The sequence below is a fragment of the Filicampus tigris genome, chromosome 8, assembly GCF_054856515.1.
Source record: "Filicampus tigris isolate MCC_2025a chromosome 8, RoL_Ftig_1.0, whole genome shotgun sequence".
Lineage (NCBI taxonomy): Eukaryota > Metazoa > Chordata > Actinopteri > Syngnathiformes > Syngnathidae > Filicampus > Filicampus tigris.
Genome location: NC_141224.1, coordinates 14,352,218 through 14,380,146, shown reverse-complemented (window position 1 = coordinate 14,380,146; position 27,929 = coordinate 14,352,218). Strand labels below are relative to the sequence as shown.

The 27,929-nt window shown below is 40.6% G+C and overlaps 1 protein-coding gene across 4 annotated transcripts in view; it reads left to right on the top strand.

Moving 5' to 3' along the window:
* Window positions 1-27,929, top strand: part of fhod3b (formin homology 2 domain containing 3b) — a 94,499-nt gene that overhangs the window by 32,856 nt on the left and 33,714 nt on the right. For 2 of the 4 annotated variants that reach the window (XM_086039427.1, XM_086039424.1), the window contains exons 4-5: window positions 16,412-16,479; window positions 19,752-19,857. In XM_086039427.1, coding sequence (XP_085895553.1) covers window positions 16,412-16,479; window positions 19,752-19,857 — 174 coding nt within the window. Of the gene's footprint in view, window positions 1-16,246; window positions 16,304-16,411; window positions 16,480-18,198; window positions 18,393-19,751; window positions 19,858-27,929 lie in introns of those variants that run through there. The other 2 variants (XM_086039425.1, XM_086039426.1) reach the window with 2 other exon arrangements.

Here is a 27,929-nt window from a genome sequence, read left to right as displayed (position 1 = left end):
TTAAACATTTTCACAAATTGCTTTGAGTGTGTGCCACCTGGACACCAATTAACCTTAATTGTTAAAGGCACCTACACAATTTCATTTTTCACCCCAAGTAATGTAATGAAAATCATAATCCACAAGGTATCGTTCAAAAAAAGATATTTTAGTGCTTTAATGTCACGTGACAAGTCCTTCAAACTCGACTCCAGACTTTGTTGCTTTGTGAGTTGATTGTGCTTGTTTGTGGTCTGAATGTGTTTGTTAGCTGTAATTGGATATGATGCCAGTATATTTTCTACTCTGTTTGCTCTTTGTTTGTTCTGCATTTGCGGTCTCAAATTGCTGGGATGCACACACAGTATTTTGGTTGCTGTCCACAACAAGGATTCACAAGGCTTTCATTTTGCCCAGCTCTTGTTGACTAGTCCTGTGAGACTTCTAATCTGTATAATCTTAACAAATACATACCAGTACTGTTATTCTTTAGTGATGACTGATGTCGTGCATCATCTAATTTCAATGTTTAGCCACAGTGGTCATTTACATCAACGTGATTAGCCAGACAAATGATCTGGGTTTATTTTAACTCGTTTCTATCCCCTCGAGTGAGGGCAGCAAAATATCTTTTTCTTCATGGCCTAACATGAAGTGACATTGGGGCTTCATTGGGTGGTTGTGAAGAAAAAAAGTGGTAGTAGTCCAGTTTAATAATGGATGGCATGAACTTGGAGAGCAAAAGTGAAAAGTGAATGATGTCGAGGACATGATCACTCAGAAAGATTAGAACCCCATCCTTGGCTCCTACAATACCCATCTATAAAGCTCAATGGAAATAGGTCTTATATTTTTTGTGTATTGCTGCTATCTGTGTCTTTTGATTACAATATCAAGATCACTGTTGTGAAAAAGGTCATCAGAAGGACATTTGCACATGACTATAACAGCAAACATATGTCATGCCATGTCAGTAAAGTGAGGTAACTTTGAGGTGTAAGGAGCAGACTTTTACCTGCGGCAACTCTCTGCTTGGCAGTTTGGATAAACACAGAAGGACTCAGTGACCTCACTGTCAAACACAATGATATGGATCGCCTCTAGCTTTAGAGAGCACCCCTTGCCATCTAGCACCGCCATCCCCTCATTTTTCCTTTTTTTCAATTTTATTTCAATTTATGACCTTCTCAAGTCATATTTGGGGATTTTCTAAACAAAACAAGGCCATTTCTGCAGCATGTATTCAGCAAAACAAAGAAAAGACCGATGTACTCTATGTTTGGAGTGGGTCCTTCAAAAATGTATCACTTGACAGAGCGGATGACAGTGGCCCTGTGAGCCGGATCTGCGGCTGTCACACACATGCAGACTTTAAGTCTCTCCACCCTTCCTATTGAACAACAAAACGACATGCTCTAAGTACAAAGTTGCTCTCCCGCAAAGCTTACACAAAGCGTTCGTTCTGCGGCAATCATTCACATTTGACATCAACGGCATGGGAGAAGGTTTTCTTTATATTTGTGCAAATGTTTCGGGGAAGTTCATTTATAAAGGGATGCTTTGAGACTGCTAACATTAGCTGAGAGGATAAAAAAGAAAACATGATTGAGGTCAGTGGTTAACCGAAGCAATACTGTATGGGAGGAGTAAGCAGGTTGGGTCAAGAATCTCAGTATAATGCATCATGCTTCCTCCAACTGATTGTTTTGACACCATACGGAAACTACACGCAAAAGCCCAAATGTATTTTAAATGTAAAACCAGCAGTGTTAGGAGTATTCGCCCGCTTCCAAATTCAGGCCGGATTATAAATCCATGAGTTTTCTAAATAAAGCAAAAATAAATCAGTGAGCCCAGTCATCTGATAGGATTTATTACTGAATGTGTCCGTCCAGCTAACTATACCTATATTCTATTATCAGCCTAGTGTGAAGCACCAAATCACGATATAAATCTGCAAAAGTACAACCCCGACATTCTCTGGATTCAACATTTGGTGTGATGTCTCAGGGGAAATTCCTTGGCCATCTCACCTCGAAGATAAATCACAATGTCGAAATCTAACGTTTGCAATGTTGAGAATCAGATGCTGCTAAACAAAGTGACCAAAGTAGAAGAATCACCTTTCGCCACAACAATATTGGTTGTTAAAGGAACGCCACCTTATATGTGTACCCATTGCAGCCAGGAAGTATAGTATTTTACAAAAGACTATGGCCACCATTAAATAGTGTTGTTTCAGCAATGCTATTTCATTTCCCTCACGGGATCGGAGGCTCTATCTACAATGTCACACACAATACAGCATCTCCACAAAACTGAATTCAAATGACAAGAGAGTGAACTGGCTTTGCAGGCAGAGAGTTGCCCCCTGCAGAGCCCAAAACATAGGGTATTTTTTTAAAGGGACAATTAGCACTTGATGAAGCAGTCAGGTTCTCGGAGCTGTTGATACCCGGGAGTCAAAGGTCACTCTCTGAAGTGGAAAGTATCCAGTGGCAGAAACCTCCTCTTCAAGTTGGAAAACTACACCAGTGCTTTCTGGGTGTCTTGATTGCTAAGTTAATAATTGCCAATAGATTTGTCGTCCATTTGCCTTCCCTAACCCACTCCACTTCTTCACATATTATTTTTAAAGGGGTAGTATATCTATCAGGGTGTTGTTTGTTCTAAGAGAACCGGGTCGATTTTAATGAAACAAGGTGGAGGAGTGGATCCGGTCAAGCATGGAGGAAACCATTAAATTCAGGAGCAGAGCTGTGCATAGTCATTATTTTCCAGGTAATATTACGCAGACCTCCACATTTAGGGCCTCTTTCATTTTGATGTTTGAAAAGGCTTGTTTTTATGACACCTATAAAAACAGATTTAAATATATATATGCAGTATATGACTAAGCATCATGACGTGTTTTTCAGTGAGTGTCTGAAATAAATATTCCCATAGGAAATAATGGAAAGAGAAATTTGTATCAGTCAAACTTAACATTCTTAACGGCCATATAAGTGTACAAAAAAGTTAATCATTGTTAATATTAAGACATGAAAACAATAAAACTCTCTATTGACTTAACTGAATGAATGGTTTAATGTAGCACAGCTCTCAATGTTATTAATCTTCACATAAGTGTAAAACAATTGTTAATGATTATAAAACTGTTTTTAAAAAAGTATGAAAAGTATAAAACAATTTTATGCAACAATATGCCGCAAACTAACATGGAAACAGCGAAAAAAAACGCATTGGGCAATTTCTGCCAAACATGGAATTGGATTTTCAATTTCAAAAAACAATATTTCAAAACCATCCAGTCATCTGAAAATTGAGCCGGGTTTTTTTTAGCTTTTTATTCTTTCATTTTAAACCTGCTGTCTACAACTTCTTGGCTAGTCAATCGTGGAAAATGTACAAAAGCTGTGATAGATTTGGCAATTAAATCCCCCAATCCTGTGATCAAACATAACAAAAACGTTCGAATGGAGACCAAATAAAATAGCAAGTCCATTACCCTGACATGTAAACAAACATGTCCGTATCCACCTCTGGATCCCATTAACAAAGATTCAATGTTTGTTTAAGTCATTGAGCAAAATGTACTCTTTTGTGCCCATCATGTGCTAGTATTATGCAAATCTCACTGTTCATCTGAAGGCCGCCGTTGTTCTCACTCCAAACATAGCTTGTGTTTGTAAGTCTGTAATGGTTATGGGGTAGTCTGTGCTGCTTATCTAACATTCTTGTTCCAATCATGTAATATTTAGAATATGGAGGGATTGTGTTGTCTGTTAGCTAAATCCTGTGGCTTCTACAAAGAGTCCAATGGCGGCTTTGAGGCCCTTATGGAAGCCAGCTGCCTTGGTCAAGTGTTTCCAGAGTTCCGTTTATCTGGGTCGGGTCAGAATCAAGTGATTCTGACACAGTTTTCAACAACTTGAGGACATTTAAATATGATGGTTTTAATCATTTCAAACTCACTCTCAAATCATTTTAAACTCACTCATTGACAAGGGGATATAAAACCAAAAAGACCTTGCTTACAGAGTGTATATTTTGTAGAGCTCAACAAACAAACAAAATGTGTGTGTACAAAATGACTTATTGTCCACGTCCATGATAATCTTGACACGTAAGGTGATTTCATTTGGGTGGGTTGGAGGACATTTTCCCGCAGCACTTTTTAAGAAGACATTGAATTTGAAAATGAGGTTAGCTACAGCAGGGGAAATGTTTTGCAAAGTTGGCAAGCTAATACAATTGATATTTCCCTACTATCCTGGTGTAGGTCTGGTGAGGACATAGAAGTTGGCAAGTGAGCGATACAATCAGTGAAGAAGCACTAATACCCCCTACTGCTGATGGCCAGGAATAATTTTTGTGGTTTACTTAGAGCTATTTTGTATTCCATTTACAGAGTTGAGTCTGTGTACCAAACCAGATTTCTTTTCAGAACAGATATACGTGCAGAGCTAGAAGACCATAAACAACTATGTATTCAAAAATGTCATGTCAATGTCTCGAAAAAGGCTATATGACTTGTAGGACTGTGCATTGACTTGGACTCCTTAATGCTCACTATGAAATGACGTTTTCAATACAGCAAATAGTTTTTATGGGTTAATAAGAGCATCTTTTCATCAAGGTCTTCCTGTTTTTTTGCAGAAACACTCAAGAGGGATAGCACTGGTATTACAACCACTACCAGGTGTGCCTGAAACATTTTGGTAAATTTGGCAAAGGGTCAAGATAGAATAAGAAGGAGGGGTGAAACGGAAGGGGGAGTACTGGATGAATGAAGTACCTAAATGTAAAAACATGGACCAGTCAGAATCTGGTGCCAGTGTGGTCGCCCCTAGTTGTCTGAACTTGTTATGCTGTAATTATGCAGGGCAGCTTCGTGCACTCACATAAACATTATTTTCACATTTTCCTTAAATTCCCAGTGAATAATGCATGAAGCTGAGGGCTTTCACACTTGCACCGTTTAGTGCATTTAAATGAAGAATTTGCTTATTTTTCCTGTTGGCATGGTTGATTTGGTTAGGTGTCAACACACTAATCAAACTCGGGCATGAGTTGCCAACCAAATCAACTCTTCTCGGTGGTCTTGGTATTGTTCCAAACAAACTTGGGATCTGCTCTTTTGGGGTGAGAAAGTAAGCCGATCTCGATTCACTCCAGCTGTCAGAAACCCAAATGTGACCCTAAACGGCATAATTCTGACCTCACTACAGGTAGTAAACTGATGAAAACAAAGATTAACAAAACATGTATGTTGCAAGATTCCCATTTATTTTTGGTATGTGTAGCCATTGTTGCAGCCATGCGTAAAGCTTACCCCCTGCTGAGTAGTGATCTAAGTCTGTATGTCTTCTTCCTTGCCCTTGGTAGGATAGTTAAGCCTGTTAACTCCTCTCTTCATCACTCGTAAAAGCACCAAAGAGAGACTGTCCTCTCGAGGCTGATTGTGCAAAAGAAACATTTAAACAAAATCCATTATCAATTTTGCAATGTTAATGCTAATAAATTATATGCCCTTTAATGTATTGCGCAAGGTAGGTCGTAAGCGCCTATGCCCTTACTTTTGCTGTTAAAGGCTGCCAGGAACTTCTTATCTCTGTCAAAGACACACAAAACACAAATTAAAAAGGGGTTGTGAGCACCATTTGTCATCCTCATACCATGAATGTCTTGCGTTTCAGTATATTTTATTGACATTCTTTTTCACAGCTTTGGACCATAATCTTGGGAAAATCTTAGATGTTGATGCCGTGACCGACTTTGGCTAAATACATAAGTGGAGAAATCACGACATTCTTTCTTGCCCGAAGGCTGCAGATTCTGTAGTGCTGTGAGTCAGAACACCTTTTTTCCCCTTATCACAAACTGCAGGTGCTGTAGGCATTATGATCAATCCCCCCCACCTTGACAATGTCACGCTCTTGGGATGCATGACTGGCTCTTAATGGGGGCTGTCCAAAATCTTGTCATTTTACTCTTTAATGCTTGGACATGTTTGTTAGGATGCAGGTATGTCTCCACACCTAGAAAAGTACATCATCTATAACTTTACTTTTTAATGCTGAAGACATTTTAGAATGCTCATATTTACACAAATGTGATGAGGATGTTTTCCTGTGGTTGGAAAGGATTGCATTTTTTTTTCAGTGGGCCCAAATTTCTACTTACAGCCCTTGCTTGTGTGATATTGTCTTTTTGTGCACACCAATCCGTCCATAGGATTCTGTCTATCCCACTCTATCTACTTGGATTGAGTTTAATAGCGAAACACATCAGCACGCTACGTTTGAAGACAGCAGGCAAGCAGTTTTTTTTTAAACAAAATAGTTAAGAGGCAGTGTGGGTGGGATTATTATCATTGGCTTGCCAAGCAAATACTTAATCCTTATCTAGCAGCACCAGCTGGAGTGGGGAAATGTCTAATATGATCTACATGGGGTAGAATAGAAAACACATCAGTCATGAGAAGTCAGTCCTCTTGAGAGGGTTCCAGTTTGACAAACAGGTTAACACAAAAGTACCCCTATTCCTCTGATTGACGCAATGCTTGCCAAAACAAAATAACGGGCAAAAACTGGTAGTTGAAAATGTTAATTCTGTTCCATGTGTTTTTTCCCTGGCTCTCACCCTGGTTTCGGTAAGGGTTAGGGTTATTGTTGCACACCTACTATGGCTTTTCTCTTAAGGTGTCTATGGTAGCTGCTAATCTGACCCTTTCCCAGACTCTGCCACCTGTCAGCAGTCACATAGCACTTCGCATCAGCTTCGCATAACGAAGCTGGTGCCAAGGCGAAGGAATGCGACATGACAGGGCACCCGTGCAAGGCCAAGATTGTAGTGATACCTCAAGATCGCATATTATACACTTGGAATAACATGAATGCCTCATTTTACGTCTGCGGTTAACCATCAGAGAATTTTTAATGAAGCTCATTTATCACTGAATGTCTTCCGTGGATTATTTGCAAAACCTTTCACCGTAAAGAGTTTCAGCGCCGCATCTGAAAGGGGGAGGTTTACACACTATGAAAACAAAGTCATGAGCTGGCTTGTTGGGTGACTGTTGTCAGTGGTCGCCGGATCAAAGTTAATGGCTTTAACTACACACAGCCAAGAAAAGAGATATTACATTGCACCTGAGAACATACCAATGTTAACATTTGCTGCATATCTTACGTGTAATTGTGCACTGGCCTGCGACATGTAAAGCGTGGGTGTTCTTCACTTTGGAACAGACTATATTGAATTTTCCATAGGCAGGAGATATGGCATGTGTCATGGTTAAGATTTAGCGTTCATGCTGACTACAGCACAGCTCATCCAGGTGCTGGTTCCAGGTGTCTAGAGGCTGCTTTTCCTCACTGTTATTGTCTCCTGTTGGAACTTAAATCAGCTTTATGGCAATGCATCGTTTGTATGCAATTCATGTTCTCACACATGTTCTCATAAGAACTGAAGAGGACATTGTGGGACTAGTTACCAGGCAATCGCAGGGCACATACAGTACAGACAAAAAACTGTTGACGCTCGGATTCACCCGCAAGAGCTATTAAAAATCTTCAATCAAGATTGAGCATTCCAAATCCTTCAGTTGTTTTCCACTACTTGAGGATAGCAAATCAACAGTACTACCAAAATGATTTTGTGTCTTTTACTGAGCAAACAGCCGAGAGAACACTGTGTTTCGCAAAAACTGAATGCATGATAGATGGATAATTGGATAGTGGGGAGTTCCTTATATTTTGATGTTTTGACAGTTTGGATTATGTGAAACAGACTTTATAAGAGCAGGTGAAATTCAGAAGAATACTGTTTGGAATCAGGATGCAAAGTCACACATGTGTGTGTGTGTGTCCACTCAGAGCTGAGTCTGCTGTAGATGTGATCTCAGCATGACAGTGTCCACTGGATGGTGTGCAGTTGTGCTTTCCCCCACGTGTCAGGTGGTCGACATTTGTAGGGAGCCAAGACAGTCGGAGAGGCAGCCAAGAGAAGTAAGTGAATAGTTTTGGTCTTTTTTTTTTCTTCCCCAACATTGGAGAAAAAAAGCCTTGAAATGTAATTGCACCATGTGAAGTGAAGCATTTTTAATTGTTATGATCTTAAAATGAAACCCCAGTAAATCACTTGGCCTTGTCAGCCTCTTTTAGTGGTTGAAAAGATAGAGAGTAGAGTAGTGCAGACTGAATTCGTCTGATATTTCTGCACAATACGAAAACCGGTTGGCTTCACTGAACTTATAGTTCAACTGACACAGTTATCGAAATAAAGTTCACGACCATCATCTGGAGGTGGTTAGGTTACCGCAACTTTTTAACGCATTAGATGATTTGATTTAGCTGTGGTACAGCTGGACCTGACAGACGGCCACCCCCACCAATCGGACCGGCCTCAAACGTTGATCCGCTAGTTTGTATGTGTGTCAGGCTTTTGTCTGGTGCACTGAATGGTTGCGTGCCTTTAGTCCGTATCTGTGTCAATGGTGCTTAGCACGGGGGAACCCTGCTGAGGAGGTGAATAGAGGGCAGTGGGCTACATAAAATCAAAACAGAGGAAAGAAAAAGGCGGGAGTGCTCAAGGGGGAGGGGTAGCGTGTGTCACCTGGTAAGAAATGACTCATTTGGCAGGCAGGTCCTAATGAAAGTTTAGCCTGTCCTCATATGAGCCTTGCAGTCATGCATCTCTGTGCAGAAGCAACCAAGAGTTTCCTCTGTTGAGTCACTCTGACAGCGTCCGATAGCATCTTGATGTGTGGTTAAAGGACATATTACACAGGCAAAGCCTGCCATAGCCGTCAAGCACCGACAATCTCCTAATAAAGCCTCTTTGAAGAAAAAGAGCAGAAGTCTGACATACTTAAAGACGAATGTCATTGCTGCCTTCAAGTGGAATTATTGTGACTGACAAAAACATAAACCTTGACCATATGTCGTATGTAAACACGTCAATAAACACCACAATCCAATTTCCACTTGGGCACAATGGGTGCCGTTGAGTTCTGTGGGACAGGTTTCATGTTTGTATGAACTTGGCTGTGGTATGTCTTTGAATCAATTGGGCCAGGCGGGATCGGGTGTCGCAGCCCAGCAACGCAACCTCCCGTGCCCCGCTCCCGTGAGATTACAGACACCATGCCCTCCGCATGATGTGTTGAAGAAATCCAGCGAAACCACACCTGTGAGGGAAATAGACTTAGAAGAAATTATGCTGGTTTATTTGCACATTTGTATCTTTGCAGGAATATCTTCTGAACAGCAATGCTTGCACTGTCTGCTCGCGATGTGTTTATGATCAGATTATGCGCCGGTTTATGACGTGTTTGGGGGTTTTCATCTCTCCCCCGTGTCTCTGCTTTTTGTGTGCTTAGACTTTCACGCCCTTGTGTGTCCTGTGAGGCCTTCCTATGGCTCCCAGTGGCAGAGGCTTCTTCTGTCTGTGTGGCCGGGCTCACTTTTCTCTAATCTAAACCATCATCACCACATGGCTTTCATCATAACATCCAAAGCATTTCCAGGCAACAGGAACAAATTAATGAATGTCTTTATTCCTTTGTGCACATTTTGAGCAGTTTGTATACGTGTGAGAGTGAAAGTGCATATTAGTGCAGACATTTTCTTAATCCAAGTTTTACTTGCCGTCAAAAGCCAAACACTGAATTTGTGCTCAGTCTTACCTGCATTGCTGCCAAACAATTTCCACCTGAGTGCTATAATCTGCTTTTATTGACCTTTCATTCACCTTCAGTCAGGCATAAGCAGGTAATTCCTGGCAAGTAGCATGCTAAACGTCAATGTCGGAAAGTCCTAAAACCTGATTTTATCTTTTTTTTCCTTTATTAAGTCTGGAAAACTGACTTTTTACCAGCATTTCAAACCATCTGGAATGTGGCAATGCATTCGTTTGTCCTGTTGATCCTGCGATTTAGCATGCAATTGAGTTGCTCATCTACACTGGCAAATACCAAATTTAAACTGTCTGAAACTTTGACGCTTGTAACCTTTATTGTCTCCTAGGTTTTGGACTGTTTTCCACTACAAAACAGTAGTTGCCACTAACTGTGAAATGCAGGATGTGTTAAAATATCAGAATGAGGCATGCTAAATAACAACAATGGACGAGAATCTATTCCTCTGTATTTGGCACACATTTGATTATAAAAGACACTAAGGGCAGTAAGAAAACAGACAAATGCAGAAAAGTGGAAACTGTGTAGTATAATACTTCAGAATAGTGTTGCGCTATTATTGGTATATTGTTATTTCTTCTATTATAAATGAATGAAATAAATGTACAAAAACAAAGGTACTTGTATTTGAAGAAAAAAAAATGCAACAAAGTGGCTCACCTCCGTGTCAAAGCTCAGAACCTGAACTTGAAGGATTTTCAATCTTTTTCCATCCAAAATGTTTAATGGTGCTGCGGTCAAAGTTTTTTTTTGTCCCTGGGATTTTCCATTTCAATTTCCTTTTCTCACTTTTAATCAATGGTCAACCTCCCCTTCCAATATAGAATCTACCCCAGACATTTTTTCCTGACAGGGAAACTGCCATGTCATCCATTGTCATTTGTTGCGATTCATCTTTGCTTTAGATTAACAATGAGGCCAGACAAAAGTTTATTGATGTTGCCGTGGCTGTAATAAAACTTCTTAGAAGTAATCACACAGATGGAGGATTTTATTTCCCCCGGCTACTCCAAAAACAACCGAACTCTCAGTGCTTGCATGTTATGTTAGTCAGTTAGCAGTTAAAGCAACACAGACCTCAAGGACAAAATGGCTAAATGGGGGATGTCAAGGCCTGCATCATGAATGCCAACTTTAATGTAACTGGAATTATTTGATGATGTCATTTCATCTTGCATGAAAGTTTAAATTAAGATATGTACAGACCATCTTTCTGCGATACATTGCTAAAGCTGCACTTTTAACCACAATTTGCTTTACCGTACTGCCTGCAGCATTGCCCAAGCCAATGAGGTCCCTCGGCTGCATCAAGCCTGAAAAGCCATAGTCGCTTATCTTATTTTTTCAAACTGTTTTTGAACAGATGAAAGATCTGATTGAGGTTCAAATGCAACAATGTATCGGCTCTTACTTGAGAATCAAATTGAAATGGAAGTGTCGCTGCACACAGCTATTCGAGCAAAGGTTTCCTTTTATGACTTGCTTGGCGGTCTCCAGAGCACATTCCATACGATTAAAAATGTCCTGCTACTGCACTGTGCTTATGATACTGTATATTGCAGGTTATAATTATGTCACCTTTACTTATCTGCATCTCAGAAAATGTGACTTTGTTTTGCAATTTAAGAGAATAAAACAGCTGGGGAATCAGCATGAGGTAAAATACTTTCAATTTCAGTAAAAAAAAAAAGATATGAAAAAAACTTGGTTTTTTTTTCTCTTTCTTGTGCATCTTAATTTGTGGCTTGAGGATTTACTCATAACATATAATTAGACTCAACCAACTATTAAATCAAAAATATGAATTGAATAAATCATCAAGCTGTAAATGATTCAGCCTTATTATGCAGCTCAATTATGGTTTAGGCACAGTCATATAAAAGATGAAGCCAAAATGATATTGACTGGCCCAAACATATGTTATTACTTTAGATTAGTTTTGGGCTCTTATTCCGAGATTTGCATTGGTACAATAGAAAAAAAAAAGCCTTGACAAATGCAGTAAGCTGTTGAGTTGGAAGTTTCAACTGGTTTCAGGTAAACGTGACTGTTAGAGTTGGGGGTCCTGAAACATTTTTTTTTTCTTGGAATGAATAAGCTCCGTGAAGTCGTACCTGGCTAGGAAAATGCCTGCTCTTCGGTGTGTATCCGTGCCAAACGGTATGGAACTAATCTCCACTGAGCTATTTCTCATTAGAGATGGGCCTCTGAGCGCTTCATCAGAGGGTGGACTGTGGACAGGGACAGGGAAAAGATCTGTCTGTTCCTGCAGATGTGCCTTATTTAGTGTCGGCAAGGAATAACTTTCTGACATTTTTACTGCAGTCTGGGATAAAGGGCTAAGAACGAGAGAATAAGTCTTGAGTGTATGGCTACAGGAAGATGGAACAATGCACACACATGCTTCTGGATTCACTGAAGCCCAGTCAATGTCAAGCCAGGTGCTGATGCATCACTGTCATCGGGTCTTGCTGTGATCTGGTCACAGTCACTTGTTCAGCCGGGCTGGGTGTCAGTTATTTCTTGGCTGATTTACATTCAAAGTTCGTGAGGAAGAGCAGTCAAATTCCAGAATTAAACACCAGAGTGAAAGGGAAAATCACGGCGCTTTCATTTGGGGAAGTTCGGTTGGAAACTATTTTCCTTTGTCTTTTCACCTCAGTGATCAGACGTTCGGTCAGGTTCAAACATTGGAATCCATACATTCAAATACATGATAAAAGTGTTAAAGGGGAATCGAATGAAAATGACATCACAACTGATCGGGGCTTAGGTAATGACCTGTTTTCTGAAATTGAGCCGTGATTGGAGATCAGAGATGGCTAAAAATTCATTGCTTAACTCATATTACACAAACGCAATATTTATTAGAATGCCTTGTTTCAACTAGTGGGCTTGCATAGAACATGTTCTTGAAAAAAATATGTTTGTGTTGACTTCCCCATCAAGCTTTTTTTTTTATTTTTTTTTTTTTAACGCAAAATAGAATATCGTATTTGTGATTAGCATATGCCACCAGGATGGGTTTGCAACGCTTAACCTTACCCTTGCGGCTAACACAATGTAGCAAGCACAACCAAAAATAGGCTCAGGCACGTTCTGTTATTTAAAAGCACATTTATCCCCACCACTGCTCAGCTTCCTCACAGCTTCCAGATTTATTATTTGTGGACGCTGTTGCCTGTGACTGTGACATTTTCCATAAAGGACCAGCCATGCTCATTAGCTATTTCAACCATGTATGGCACTGAATGTGCAAAACATTTTAAGCGCTGATCCACTTATACATAGTACCATCCCATCATAAATCTGAATCAGGGGAGGTTGTTAAGTGTACAAGAACAGTTTGCATTGTGAGGTGTTGCATTTCAGCAAGCAAGTTCATTCATATGAATACTCTCAACCACATATGGTCTGATTTCAGTTCACACTTCCAATATACTGGAGTGCATGTAGCCATTCCTTACAGTAACATGTAGCAGTCAGGTTGCAGTCCTTTGAATTGCCAGTATTGTAGTGGGCAGTCAAACCCTTTGCTAAACCTGACTTCGGGTTGGGGGGGGCAAAGTGCAAGTGGGCAAAATCCGGGTTGACAAGTTTCTGCAAGCGCGCAGGCATGCAGGAAGAGTGGGAAAGGGGACAGGCTGGAACCCAGGAGCAAAAAACAAGTCAGGATAGATATTCCAAAAGGTCCCAGGCAAAAATATACAGAGCGGCTAGATATACAGATTCGTTGTACAGCTTTTACTATCTAGCGGCGTGGTGGCGTCCGAGGCTGGCTAAAGGAGGTTCAGCTGATTGAGATTAGGCAACAGCTGCTGAGCCACTCTGGCGCACCACACCTGAAAAGCACATACACACATGTACACAATGTAGAAGTTAGGGTGCTGAGACAGCAGACCTGACAGTTTGTAGTTAATCCTTTAGATGCTCACTTAGCTGAAGTCTGCCGAGATTTGCTACGTCTCACGCGACACCTGAAAGCTTAAACACCAACTTTGGTTTGACTAAAGAGGCTTATTTCTCCAGAAGGCTTCCGTTGCAGAAACGCTGAATTTTGGTGAATTCCACTCTGGAATTTCTACTCAAGTTCAATGTAAAACTGGACACTGCTGTACTAGAATGTTGTGTCAGGACTCAAGTTGTTTTTGGTGGTGGTGGGGGGTGGCTGGTCAGTAAGAATAACTTGGCCTTACATACCTGCTGTTTCAAATGTGATACACACTTTTTTTTAACCCTAGAACACTAACATTAAAATTAGTAACGCCGTCAGAAATGTCATTACGTTTAACCCGATATGACAATTTTCATCAATTCATGTAAAAGTACTTCAACGTATGCCAAATTGGAAGTTGTCTTCTTTAATTTCCCAATACAAAGTATCACCTAAAAAAACTGTGTGGGTGATAATCACATGACGTTAGTGTTCTAGAGTTAAAGGGGAAGTCAACCTAAAAATGATCTTCCATTCCGATTAATATTGCTTTCGTGGAATATGAGTTAAGATGTAAAATCCACCCGTTTTTGTCCATCGCATTCAGCAGCCATTTTCCCACTTGCTGTTTACTGAAAAAGACATCACATTTGCTCAGGGCTCAGATAACGACCAATCATGGCTCCAACATGAAGTATAGAATTATTTCACATTGCATCAACCCAGTCACTGTACCTATATTTGTTTCAATAAAAAACAAAAAAAAATTAAAAATGACTCCTCCTTCACGGTAATAAAATCTTACAGCATCATTGGAAAGCCGGCTGGTGAACTAATTGCTGCTTTCTAGTGGACTATTAACACAATGCATGTATTTCATAATATAGTATACTATACATGTGGCCTTTCAAGAAAAAATACTGTATATCTCACTCATAATATGGAGGCCTCAAAAAATCCAATTATCTCAGATTATACATTTGGCGCTATCGGATTGAAACTATTACTATTTTGTGGCAAATATAGAAACGCTCAATACTTTACAAAAATGCAACATTTAAACATCTTGCAACCGTCATTTGGAGCAGTTCAGAATCAATATTATTTATCTAGTAATATGACAAGAATGTGAAAATAAATAAATACAAATAGTTGAAGTGATACTAGAGATGCTGTTCATTGAACTTGGTTTGCTCTGACCAATCAATAAGAGGACAGAAAAATGCTGACGTTCTTGTGGGCCAGCTATCATTCCCTGTGAGGCGAATTTGCAGTTTGATCGGTTAATGAACCAGTCCCATTGCTAATATATATTGAAGTTACATCGGCTAGTACTGATCAGGCCCTGAGCAGATTAAATCGGCATGGCAGCACATCAAGCTGAAATCCAATTAGACCAAAAAGAGAATCCGTTGTTGGGAATAAATGAACAAAATTTTGTTTCATTTCATTCAATCTCACTCCGCCACCATAATCACAGTTTTGTTCTTTGCACAACATGTTGAATCAGACCTGTAGCTTCTGCACAATCCTGCTAACAAACCAAGATAAAAAGGTTGTCCTCTGGGGGGTAATGAGGATGTACATTTCAAGTACAAAGTATGTACTGGTATGATGTTGCATGATTGTTGCATCAGTGAGCCTACGCATACGGTGGGAAAAAGCTGTGTGTCATTGGAAAGGCACCCTAAAAGACATCAGGCTCAGCCTGCTTATTCTGTCTGCTCCAGTGTCTGGAAGTCGGCTGTGTGTGCCCACAGAACTGGCAGCCAACATACATCCTCTCTCTTTCTCCCTGTGTTCATCCGCTAAAGGGATTTACTCGCTAGCTGCCATGGCCAGAAACAATAATGAATGGGAACCTTTTGCTATGAATCCCAAGCGTATGCACCAATCGGTGTGTGTTTCTCACACTTTAGAATGGGATTAGCAGCAGCTGTTTGTAAAGAAGAGTCGTTCATATGCACTAGGTTGTGTACGTGTGTGTGTGTGTGTTTCTGCAATGCAGCATAGAAGCATGTCTCAGAGAAAGAGAGAGAGAGAGAGAGAGAGCCTGTCCAATCCTGGCTGACAAAGTCATTATGTTTTTAAAGTGGACCTGTCCAATACATATACGTAAAATGTGCATCTATTATGTATGAAAATATACTGAACAGGAAAAAGGAGAGTAGACACTGCATTAGATAATTAGTTGCCTTCGCTGCAGCAGCACTTCGCCACTTCTGCTGAGTCAGAGAACGTTCAAGAGCATTGATGGGACGTCTCACAATGTGCTCAACACTGCCACTCTCTGGCAGCTGTGCAGGCTGCATGCAGGGTGACAGATGACCAAAAGTTGTTGCAGGAAATGTTCACCACCATTAGAAGGACCCACACAGTTTTCAGCATGTTTCCATAACTGATTAACGAGAAGATTGTTTCGTAGCCATTGTGGTGTTTCTGCCATGAATTTGCATAATCGCAAGCTGAAGATTCAGCACTGTCAGCAGGAAACTACTCGCTAACTCTACACAGATGTGGCGTCTGCTCTTCTTTTGTGCCGGCTTTTTGTCTCGCAGCATATTTTTCACATTTAGCTACTCAGGAATAATTGCTGCTATTGAAAGTCAGTGGACACAATGGAGTTATTTGTTATTCATGGCACACTGAGCACACTTAAACCACAGTTCATAGGCGGTTCATTTAGGGTAGGATAAAACAAATTTGTCTCCTTTATTCACCACTTGCTTTATGACAACATTATAGGAGGATTCCGCATATGTGACTGATTTATATCTCCTTTGCTCTACACACAGAAAAACTCTACAACTCCACTGGAAGGGAGCTGAGGAGAGCCCTCTTTTCCCTCAAGCAAATCTTTCAGGTAAGTCACCCTATTCAGCAGCTGGTTTCTTCCACTTCCACACTGGTAGTAACAATCACGTGCCTATGGTAAAGCTGTTATGGAAGCAGTTTAACCCCCTCCAGGGGAGAGAAGGAGCCTTGATGGCCCCGCAGTGTTGGGCTGCTCTCTTCCATGCTCCCATCGGAATGCTGGGCTTTATCAGAACATGCTCCAGCTGGGCTTTAAATAACAATGTTACTGACAGGCGAGAGTTACAGGTGGTTTTGTCATTGGGGATAAAATTGTCAGAACAACAACAGTCCTTAAAACGAGCTGTAATTTTAAGAAGATTTCAACACAAACATATTTTTTTCAAGAATATTTTCTATGCAAGCCCACTAGTTGAAACAAGGCATTCTGATAAATATTGCGTGTGTGGAATAAGAGTTAATCCACCCGTTTTTAGCCATCTCTGGGGGCGGCCATTTTGTCACTTCTGTCGACTGAAAATGACATCACAACTTCCCAGGGCTCAGGTAACGTCCAATCACGGCTCAGCATTAGAAAACAGGCAAGCTGTGATTTGTCATTTTCTGAGCCCTGGGTAGTTGTGATGTCATTTTAAGTCGACAGACGTGACAAAATGATGGCTAAAACGGGTGGATTTTGCTGCTTAACTCGTATTCCACAAACGCAATATGAATCAGAATGTTGTGTTTCAACTAGTGGGCCTGCTGGGAACATATTCTTGAAAATAATATATTTGGGTTGATTTCCGCTTAAAGGGCTAACTTTGCTTGTGCTGCAATGGATAATTCGCTAGCGTCCGTCAGAATCCTTGTACTGCCAAAATCATCCATTTTCAGGGGACCCCCAAAACGACATCTTTGTTCAAGCATTAACAGTGCATCATCAAAGAACGTAAGCTATTTTCAACTCTTTAGATTGGTCACGTCTGGACTGACCAGTAATATTTGTGAAAAATTTACCAATTTGTGCCATGTCACAACGCCAGCGAAAAAATATTGTAGTTAGCAATAGGAGCCTGATTCTCACAAATGTCTATGAGTTTGTCATTGCCAATTGGAACACCAGTCAGGCCTTTAAATAACAAAAATAAATAAATAAATGATCAATAGGCTTTTTTGTTTTGTCTTAACATTAACTTGTTTTTGACATAACGTTGCTGTTGGGCAGAAACCTGATGCGTCCAGGTATGGTCAAATTTATATTTTTTCCCAAATCGATGCCATTGGTCTGCGCACACATCATCTGTTATTTATGCATTATTAACCAATTAAAATTGTTGAAAGTAGATTAAAAAGATCTATTAACTCTCTTGGATATTTGAACTGTCTGAGAATGTTGTTAAAATACGCGTTCCACACTCCGTGATAGCCGTGTGGCATTATGTCATCGTAACATTGAAAGTCTGGGTGTTTATAGACAACAATTTGTCAAAATAGTTAGGTTAGATACATTTCAGTTAGTCTGTTTTGCAAAAAATTGCATAGCTGTAATGATTCAGTGTAAAAGTGTGTCAACCACAAAAGTGCATACAAACTATTTTCTACCTATTGCATTGCTTAGTCAGCTCATTGTTTTATTTAGAGCGCTAAAACCTTTAAAAAAGAGGTTGGAAAAATGATGTAATCACTGTCATTTGCTTTGTGAAGTAATAAAGCCTTTTCATCTCATCGGGGGTGTTGTGAGTGCAGAGTTTAACCAATTTAACCAATAACACTGGTAGTGAATTTGTTATTTTTATAGATTATAAAATCATCACACGATTTTGGACTGATTTTTTGTTGATCTTGCCGTGCAAAGGTATATGATGTTATATACAATATAATATCAACTTAAGAGTGTTTGGTAACTCAAGCAAGAGGACTTTTTTTATTTCCTTACAAGTTGTGATTTTGAAGATGTGAGGATTTCGCTCGACAGTGACGGTATGCTTTACATGTCGAATAACTTTTTGGTTACATTTCACTATGCATTTTTTTTTTTTCACTGTGTGTGGTTTTATTTGAGTGATGAAATAAGGGGTTAAGTGCGATACACATGAAAGGATTATAACAATTTTAACTGATTTTAAAAATGTGAGAGACCCCACACCTGAGGAGAAAAAAGTGTGGCGTACTTGAGGTGACCAACAAAGCGCACTACAGACGATGATGTCTCAGCATTCACAAGTTTCCACCCCCAAACCAGAAGTATAACATAGTATTTGACCTGTGAGAAACAACAAAGGGCATCCACAGAAAATTAAAATTCCCACAGACATGTCATGATTTGTGTCCTTTTTTAATGAAATTGTAATCAATGGGTGCCAGGGGGCAGCACTTGAAAGTTGGCTTTTTGACCACGACGGATGAAGTCAATGTTAACGTAAATAGCATAAGCTGGTGGTTTTAAGGCTAGATCTCCCACTTACATTCCAACACTCACCTATAGCCGCACGATCTGCGTATAGTGACTGAAAGACGAGATGGCTCCTACAAGCTGTTGAAATGAGTTTCCTCCATATGCTCACTCACACTGATGTAGTGACTCACCATTACTGCTGCAGCTGGGCGAAAGACTCAGCTCTGAAATTTATTTTCTCAAGTATACGATGGTATTTGCCCCTCAATGACACAGGGACGCTCCTGCTTAGCTGGTTCCATTGAAGTTTCTTGGCGAAGCTCTTCTCTCGACAATCTCTATACCAAAGTCAGAACCCTGTTGACTGAACATCTGATCCAAGATGTGTGATCACAAGAGATTAACCCCTATTGATTTCATCCCGGTGATTTCAAACTAGCACCCTTTAGTGCGGCTCAAATGGACAGGTATGAACACAGTAAACAATTCTGGTGCGGACCAAATGCACCGATCTCAGACCTCCTGCAAGAGACGACTTCAAACATGGGCACTGTTTACAAATCCATCAACTGATTCAGTGCAAGTAACGCAAATTGCAGGTGTGAAGGAAGTTTTAGACACAACGGCGGATATCTGAATTGCAGAGGGCCTCGGGTTGTGGCGTTTTCTTATATTTTGTTATACACCACACAGAACGAGAGCACAGGCAAGGCGATGTAACTGACTGATGGGTTGCACACCTCAACTGAGATGGGGGAGGATTGGAGCCTTACTCAATAAGGCTGATGATGCAAGATGCACACATCTTTATAAATTGGTTCCAAAGCACAAGGCCGTTTGGATGAGCTAGTTCCACCCTAGGTTTACAAATACAGTTAGGGTTAATGTACATTTTGCTGACAGCATTAACTTGTCCTTTGTTTTCTTCTACCTCTCCTGTTTAGGATGACAAAGATCTGGTGCATGAGTTTGTGGTGGCCGAGGGACTGACTTGCCTGATCAAAGTGGGTGCTGAAGCTGACCAGAACTACCAGAATTACATCCTCAGAGGTACATTAGCAGCAGAAACGCATGGTGCCCTATTACACTGTCACACTTTCGCTTTGGGTCTGAAGGAGGACTTTACCAATCAATCCCCAAACACTTGTCTCTCCATAAACCTGTCCAGAGCCATGGTTTTACTATGTAAACTGATACCTGGGCTATATGACCTACTCATATGAAAAAAGCATATGAAGCAACGTTGAGGCCTAGTTTAGTGGCTGGTTAATTTATTAGCCCCCTGGTAGTGAAGGTGAGAGACCACATGCTTTCAGTCCAGATAGTGGAGGACTCACTCACTGACTACAAGGTCAGTGACATTTAACTGCCTGATATCACAGTCACACGTGCTTAAGTAGCTCATATAAACCTGTTAGGATCATAAAATCTACCCCCCTTGTTTATCTTGTCCTTAGCTCACTTTTAACTGTATTTGTTTGATAAGCCTTAGCCAATGGTATGGCTTTGTTTTTGTCTGTGATCCAACTACGGGTTGCAAATTTCCAGGAAGTTACAAAGTTGGAAACCTTCCATGGGAGAATAATATTCAAATGTATTAAACTGGAACTCTGTAATGTTCTCAATTAAAATCAGACAATAAATCAACCAATAACTGAGTTTAATTTTAATATGTTTACACTTGAAAAGTTCATCATTAGTAGTTATTACAGTTTTGGGGGAAATAATTTCATTTAAAAAAAAAAAAGGACATTTTCTACTAATAGTCATTTCTGGTAACTCTCATGGAAAGTACAATGCTGGAAAATGACTAGAAGTTTTCAGAAAACGAAAAGACACGCTGTGACATTTGCTTCACAAGTGGCCGTGTATCAACTTTTGTGGTTTAATGAGCATCACTTAAACCAGAGTTACACTTTAGTTGACCTATATTAATTATTGGGCCCCTTTGTGTTTATTCCCCTAAATGCGTCATGGCCCCATGCCCAACCGTTCTAAGACTTGACCTTGTCTGGATGTCAGTTACCTCTGTTGCCCCCCGTGTGCAGGTTATAAACATGAACATGACCCCTGCTTACGTTCTGTTAGCCTCGATCTTTAATGTTTTTCTCATTCCGGCACAGGAGTAGGAGTAGGAGGAGGTTTTATTTGGACCCTCCAGCGTTAGGGGAGATGTTAGTGTTACTGTGTGATGAATAACGAGACCACTTCTCATGTTATTTCACTCCCCTGTCTGATCAAAACATCCTTATCGCTTATTTGCTCCTCCTAGTGTTTCAAAATCACTATGAGAAATGTAACCACACTACCACCCTCCCGCAAGAGCCTTTAACCCAATTTCAATTCCTCATCTTGTCTCTCTTGATTAAGCACAGAACATTGAGACTGTAGTAGATCTTCTCTCAGGACAACTAGAACATGAACCGGGGCACTCATGCATACGATGTAGATATGTGTAGATGTGACTGCTTAAAATTTGATGACTGAATGAAATGTGGAACTATGTCATAGGGATTGACAGAAGATGGGGTTTAGTGAGGGCGGAGGGGCTCGCGGGCCTCGGTTTTTTATCACAAAACAGGAAAGTTTTTCATTGTGTGCTTATGAAAAAAATCTCGCACAGACAACATGCTGCCAAATCCCTGTTCATTTGGACATGCACAATGTTGTGTTTTGCATGCCAGCGCAGTAGTTGGCAAAGCCACTACACAACATAATTATTTTGGAAAACAAACTAATGAAAGTGGTCTGGACAAAATGATGTTACCCAGCAGATGCTCAGTAGGATTTGGAACGACTTATCAAAGACCATTCTAGAATTGTGTGGTTTAGACCGCCGTGTCATTTTTCAACATCCCCTTCCAGAACTGTTTTAAAGTTTTGTCCAAAAATGCTGTCAATAAACGGAGAACAACACAAGTTCTAACCTGCTTTTAAGATTAATCCCTGTATGTTTTTTTAAATGGACCATACGTGTGAAACACTGATCATTTGTTTTTGTTTTTTAATGTGATGTCTTTGAAGTTGAAGCCAGTTACAAAAGGTAAGAAAGACAGCCTTGAACTTTTCTGTCTGGAGTGCCTTTGAAAGCTCTCTCATGAATCAATAAAACTGTCTTGGAAGATGGAAAAAGTATTCACACTTGCACCGAGTGAGCATATATTTTACAAGAGCAGGTTCCCAGACTTCACTCCTTGGAATAATGCCATCAACAGCCACATCTTGCTTTTTCCCCTTCTCAGTTCTTGTTGCCCTGAAGGTGTCTGTGACCAGTTAGTGATGTGATGTGGGTTATTTCACGGTCCGGTCCCTTCTTGGGGCCCCCCTCACACCTGGCCCAGAGGGCTTCCAGACTGGGATTTAACTTGCTGGAGGCCTGCAGTTCTGGCCCAGAGGGGACCTTGTATGCCTTCATCACCCCATCAGTGCAAATGGGAATGAGGTCACTCTTTCTGAGGTGCCTTTTTGTCATCTGGTTTAGCTACTTTACTCTCAGCCATACTGCAAGGTCACTAATACACCGGAGTAATTAAAGCCTCATTAGATTTAGTCATTCTTCCATCCATGGATGTTAAAAAAAAGTATTCCGCATACTTACCTCAAAGTGGAACTTTTTAGATCGAACTTCATCTGTTCTGGGACTGTTGATCGACCTACTGATTGACTTTTCAAAACAAATGATGCCGTAGAAAATGTTCAACAATCAAGTGTATAAAGAACTTAAAACCACTGTCCATAGTGAAATACAAAAACAAAGCACTTTTTGAGACGATGCTTATGGTACATATGGAGCTTATGCTCACGTTTCTCTTCTCAAGTATTGCAAAAAATAAAATTAAAAAAATACACAGCAAGCCAAAAAAAGGAGATTGCATTAAGCATTCAGCATTCGATAGGCATTCAGCATCTGTAGCTATCTGCTCACTGTCATGTTCCTAATTTCACCTGATAAACAGCTATTATGGTAGTTTTGTCAATATGTGATATATCCTTTTTTGTCATATTAATTCGCTTGAAATCAAAGCAGACATTTTCTTTAATGAAATTCTTTCCAAATACTTTAAAATGTTAAATGCATTTGGTTAGAAAAAAAAGGGGAAACAGACTTGAAAGAACGACAACAATCAGTATTAATAATAATTACTAACCCTCCTTTAAGTTTGTCAAAGTTAAAAAAAAAAAGACATGGGAGCAGCATCAGACAGACAAACCAATTACAGGCAACTTGAAGCAATTATCTCGTTCTCTGAAACTGTCCCTGTGGACAGTCTTCAGCATGATGTATGTTTTTACTGACACCAACTCTGCTATTTCTGCTTCTGCACTGTTTTTATGATGAAACACACTTAAGAACTAAACGTGACATTTTTAATTGAGGGAAATGTGGAGAAACGTTCCTTCTAACCTTTTAAAGTCAGCGGGCATAAGGGATCTAATGCTGCCTCTAACGCTTGTATAAGCCTACTCCAAGTAACATAAGCCATTACATGCTGTATTATGTTGTACAGTGGATTACATGCTATAGCTTCAAGAGTTGGCAGTCCAACCGTAGTAGATAAGTCATGCTCATGTTTCTTTTTGTGCTTTTATCACATCTTTTTTCCTCTTGCTTTCATGTCTTTGGCACTACGGTTACAAGGTCTGCTGTCTTTAATGACATGGTGGTTAACAAGGCTATAAGTCGAAGCTTCTTGTAGAGGGAGATGATGTGTGAATCCGTGGCCTATTAAACTGTTTGGTGACCTCAACAACATCTACTAGATCACTTGAAACACAATACCCTTTTTGTTGGAGAATAGTAGTTTTTGTGTCAACACTTTGTACTGCATTTACCCCCAGTGCTGATTTGGCCATATATTAAAACAGGCAAATAATCTCCAAGGTCCAGTACAATTCCATCTGGGACGCCGGGTAACCTCCAATTTGTATTTGAAAACATGTTTCGCATAACAAATAATATAAATTATAAAAAGCCGTTTGAGTCCAACCATCCCGATCATAAAACTTTTGGGGCATCTCTGCTAGTACCACGTTGGCATCATGGACATGTGTAACACTTTCCTTCATCGCATTGAGGTCCATTTCCAGGTATACATCATATTTTGACTTTTTGATTGTACTTTCCAGCCAGGATAGAGATGCATGTAGCAAATGACTGACAGTGTGGATGATTTTGTCACTGGCCAATGCAAATCATTTAACTCGTTCACGTTTCCAAAAATAAGTAAGCAAGCAAGCAAGTAAGTAAATAAGACATACAACGAGTGTCAGAAACGTTCCAGAACTGATGTCAAGCCAAGCTTTTCCACTCAATGTGGGCCAGACAACAAACCAGCACGTGTACAAAGAGATCTGGTGGCATTTGCTTCGTTCACTGTACAAGAACAAGCGAGAGGTTCGTCAGGACAACTCTTAGCTGATTGACCATGGCAACACGACTGCTGAAAATGCCTTGATCATCTGACAGCCAAGAAAAATATTGATGTACTGGAGCAACCTCTCTACCTGACCTAGCTCTGTAAACTTTTCCCAAGCTCAAGGGGGCATCAAGGAGACCTGTTTTGAAGATGTAGATGACATCAAGATGGCCATGATGATGGAGCTGCAGAGGATCCCAAACGAATCCTTCCAGAAGTGCATGAAGGCATGGCAAGGAAGGCTGGGAAAGCACTTTAGACTCCAGGGGGATTACTTCCAAGAGGAAGGCTTGTAGTTTCCTTTTTGGATTTGAACTTTATCTTTTGTGACATCATTTTTTTCTACCTTGTTTTATGCACAAGATGTAAACTATTGCTGAGCAAATGTGTTTTTTTCATTGTGATATCTGGCTTGCAGTATTCCTCCACATAGTAGTAGAGCACTATCTCATCCATTTTTGACAAAGGAACAATGTTGTCGTGTGAGATGCCCTGCCCCAAACATTGACGGAGTGCAACAGAATGTCCTGTCCTTGCTGCTCTGACCATTTGGTGAGAATTAAGTCAAAGCCCAGGCGTGACTGTCATAACATGCTGCTGGAAGCTGTCATTGGAAACTGAATTGTGTCGTCTGGCCGTGTTACGGCTTGGCTCCTCCAGAGGGGCCGGGCCTTTACTATTGCCCATTGTTTACATAAACATGTGCATGCTGCTTATTATGGGAGCAGTGATTTCCCTTTCTCAGCATGCTACAGTGATGAACGTGAGTAGATGAAAGTGGACAGAGATGCAATCCTGAGGGTATGATAAAGGAAATGTGTGGGAGAAAAAACAGATGAGTGACACATGTACAGTGAATAAGGTTTGTAAAAGAGGTGCAGCTTGCAGAAATCTTCCGCTTCTGCTTTAAGCATGCAAATCTTAGAATTTCTTAACATATGCTATGTGTTTCTTGGGGGTTGATTAATTTCTTTTTCCATTGTTGCATATTCTAATTGACTTGCAACTTCAGAAACTTACTGAACATTTGAGCAAATGAGTGCCAAACATGTTTTCATCCTGCAACTCCTCAACTCCACTGGTGACATTTAGCCTCCAGTATGGTTTCTCTCCAAATGACTCCATGCTCTGTGCTCTGGCAACGCAATTAACATGTTCAAGTCTCAAAAGCTTTTGACTCAGCAACCTTTACATCAAAGCCAACCCTGACCCAGTGACATTGCTTTTGGTTAGATCAGTTACCCCGAGCGTACCTCGGGTGAAACCTAACAGAGCCCCTTCATGTCCTCCCCACATGGGTTGGCAATTTAGCCCCACCTGCATGACCTTCAGACTGCTTTTCTTCTCCCTTAATATCTTCAATTGTCATAGGAAATAAGAATTTGTGCATTGTGTTACTCTTTCTGTCTACTCGATACAAAACCTTTTTTGTTGTTTTGCTTTCAGTTCCAGAAATAATCACTTATTATTTTGCTATTTGTCCATATCGGTACATATTTGTCGGAAGATAAATTGAGTGGGAGTTTTTATTTTGAGCGGGGTTGGGTTGAGTGATGATCACCATCTGCCTCCAATACGACACATCCTCAGTTAAGGACCTCGATCTAATTGAGTGTTTTGGCCTTTTTCTGGAAGCAGCAAAGCTTTCGTTTTGCTGGTAACACAGTGTTGTTGATCATCTTGAGGCCATTGATGGTATGCTACCTGACTTTTGATGGGCTGCTCCACAATTTTGGGGGTATTTTTGATCATGGAGATATTGAAAGATTTGCTAGGTTTAATTTCCATTCAAGCCCGTTTGATTTTTCAGTCTCCATGATGTTTATCCAGCAGGTGTTTGGTGTGTGCATTTGTAGTTGTGATTGCCATCATGTCATCCTGATTGGAGGAAGATGCAGCCTCCAAACACCCAGCAAGATACCTTTAAGCTCCATTGTGAAGCTTGTGATGTATCTGTGCAGTTATCCCCCGCTCAAACCAGGCTGTTGCACTGGGCTATGTGGTTAGGCAGAACCAAGGGTCCTGGAAATAGGTTTTGACCAGCCTTGGGATGTCATCCGGGACTCTGAAAACATTGAAAGCAGTCCACAGAATCTCAGAAGGCATTGACCTGAAGGCATTGGCAAGATCTAAGAAAACCACACATAGATCTTTATTTAATTCCTTGGTCGTTTGTACTGGTGCCAGATGAGACTTGTGTCCTCCACACATACTGAAAGCACTTATCCCTGCCTTCTGCACTAAGGTGTCAACAAAGTCATTTTTCTGCAGAAATATTCAGAGACTCTGGGCAACAACACTGAAGAAAATCTTTCCATCAAGATTCAGAAGACTGATCTGGCGTAACTAATTCATGTCTTTGGAGTTCTTCTCTTTGGGGATCAAGATCCTTCGAGTCTCACCATCCCTTTGATATCATTCTTTTTTTCCTATGTACCTTTCATTAACTTCCAGATGTACATCAGAAGACTGGACGTGCTCTTGTGAAGCATAGATGGAACGCCATTGGATACAGTGTCTGCTGCTGTTATTGACGTTGTACTGTCTAGGCGTCTTTTCTACATGAAGGGAGGCTTGTGTCCACCTGTTGCCCAGGTGGCTAGTGACATGTCATCTGGGATGGTGGCAAGCACATGGCTCTGATTAGCAGAGTACAATTTCTATAGCTGTTCCTCTTGTTCCATTACAGACACAGTACTTAATTTCCAGGGTCCTGGTTTACCCCTTGAGAAAGAGGTTTTTGACAAACTTGTAAGAATCTCTGTAGAAGGTTGTCCTCATTTGCCCTTTCTCCATAGTTGCTTTCTCAAGCATCCTGTTCTTCGGTGTTGCAAAGCGCTGCTTGTCTCAGGTCCATTTCTGTCCACTTGCATGGCTCGCTTTGCTTCAAGTCCTTTCTTGTCCGCCCCCATGTCTTTCTTCCATTAATTTCTCTGCCATCATGGCTTCACAAATTACTCAATTGCTGCTGTCTTGTTGACTTAAAATGGGCTGATGGTTCCTTCTGTGCACTTGGGTTTCCTGCTTTTCACCTCTCTCTCTCTCTCTTTGCTCCTTAACTGTAAATCCCTCCTATCTTCAGTATTGAGGGTTTTCTTTAGATACCCCATTTCAGAAACTGATGAGGTCTGTGTCAGTCCCTTCCCACTTCTTTATGTAGTAGTGGTCAATGCAAGGTCGTTCATTAGGGTTCCTCAAGCGCTTTTTTCCTGATCTGATGGATTTGAAGAACTTTCTATGATGTTGTTCTTTCCAGCAACAGACGTACAGCATTGTGACGTACAGTATGTCCTGCCAGTATTGCTACTCTGTTAACTATCATGATGATAATTTGATTTGTTGTCATTTCCATTCCAGGATTTGTTGTGTTGGCCAATCTTAAAAAAATAAATAAAGTAGAGATGACCCACTCCATGCTATTAGATTTGTTTGTATGTCATTTGGGAATTTATTTTGGTTTTGGCAAACAGTGAGTTGTCAAATGCCAGCAGACGTGTGCTTCACTTCAAAATGGAAGCATCCTCCTTTTATAGTACTGGCGCTTTTGTGGCCTCTGTGTATGTCTGGCAGTCGACTTGTTGACTGGAGATGTTTTGGCAGGGGCAAGTTGCCTTGTTCTTATGTCTGGACTCATGATTATGCTCGCCATGAACATGACTTATCCAATATCTAGACCGTCAGGGATGAGCACTGAACTTGCATGCT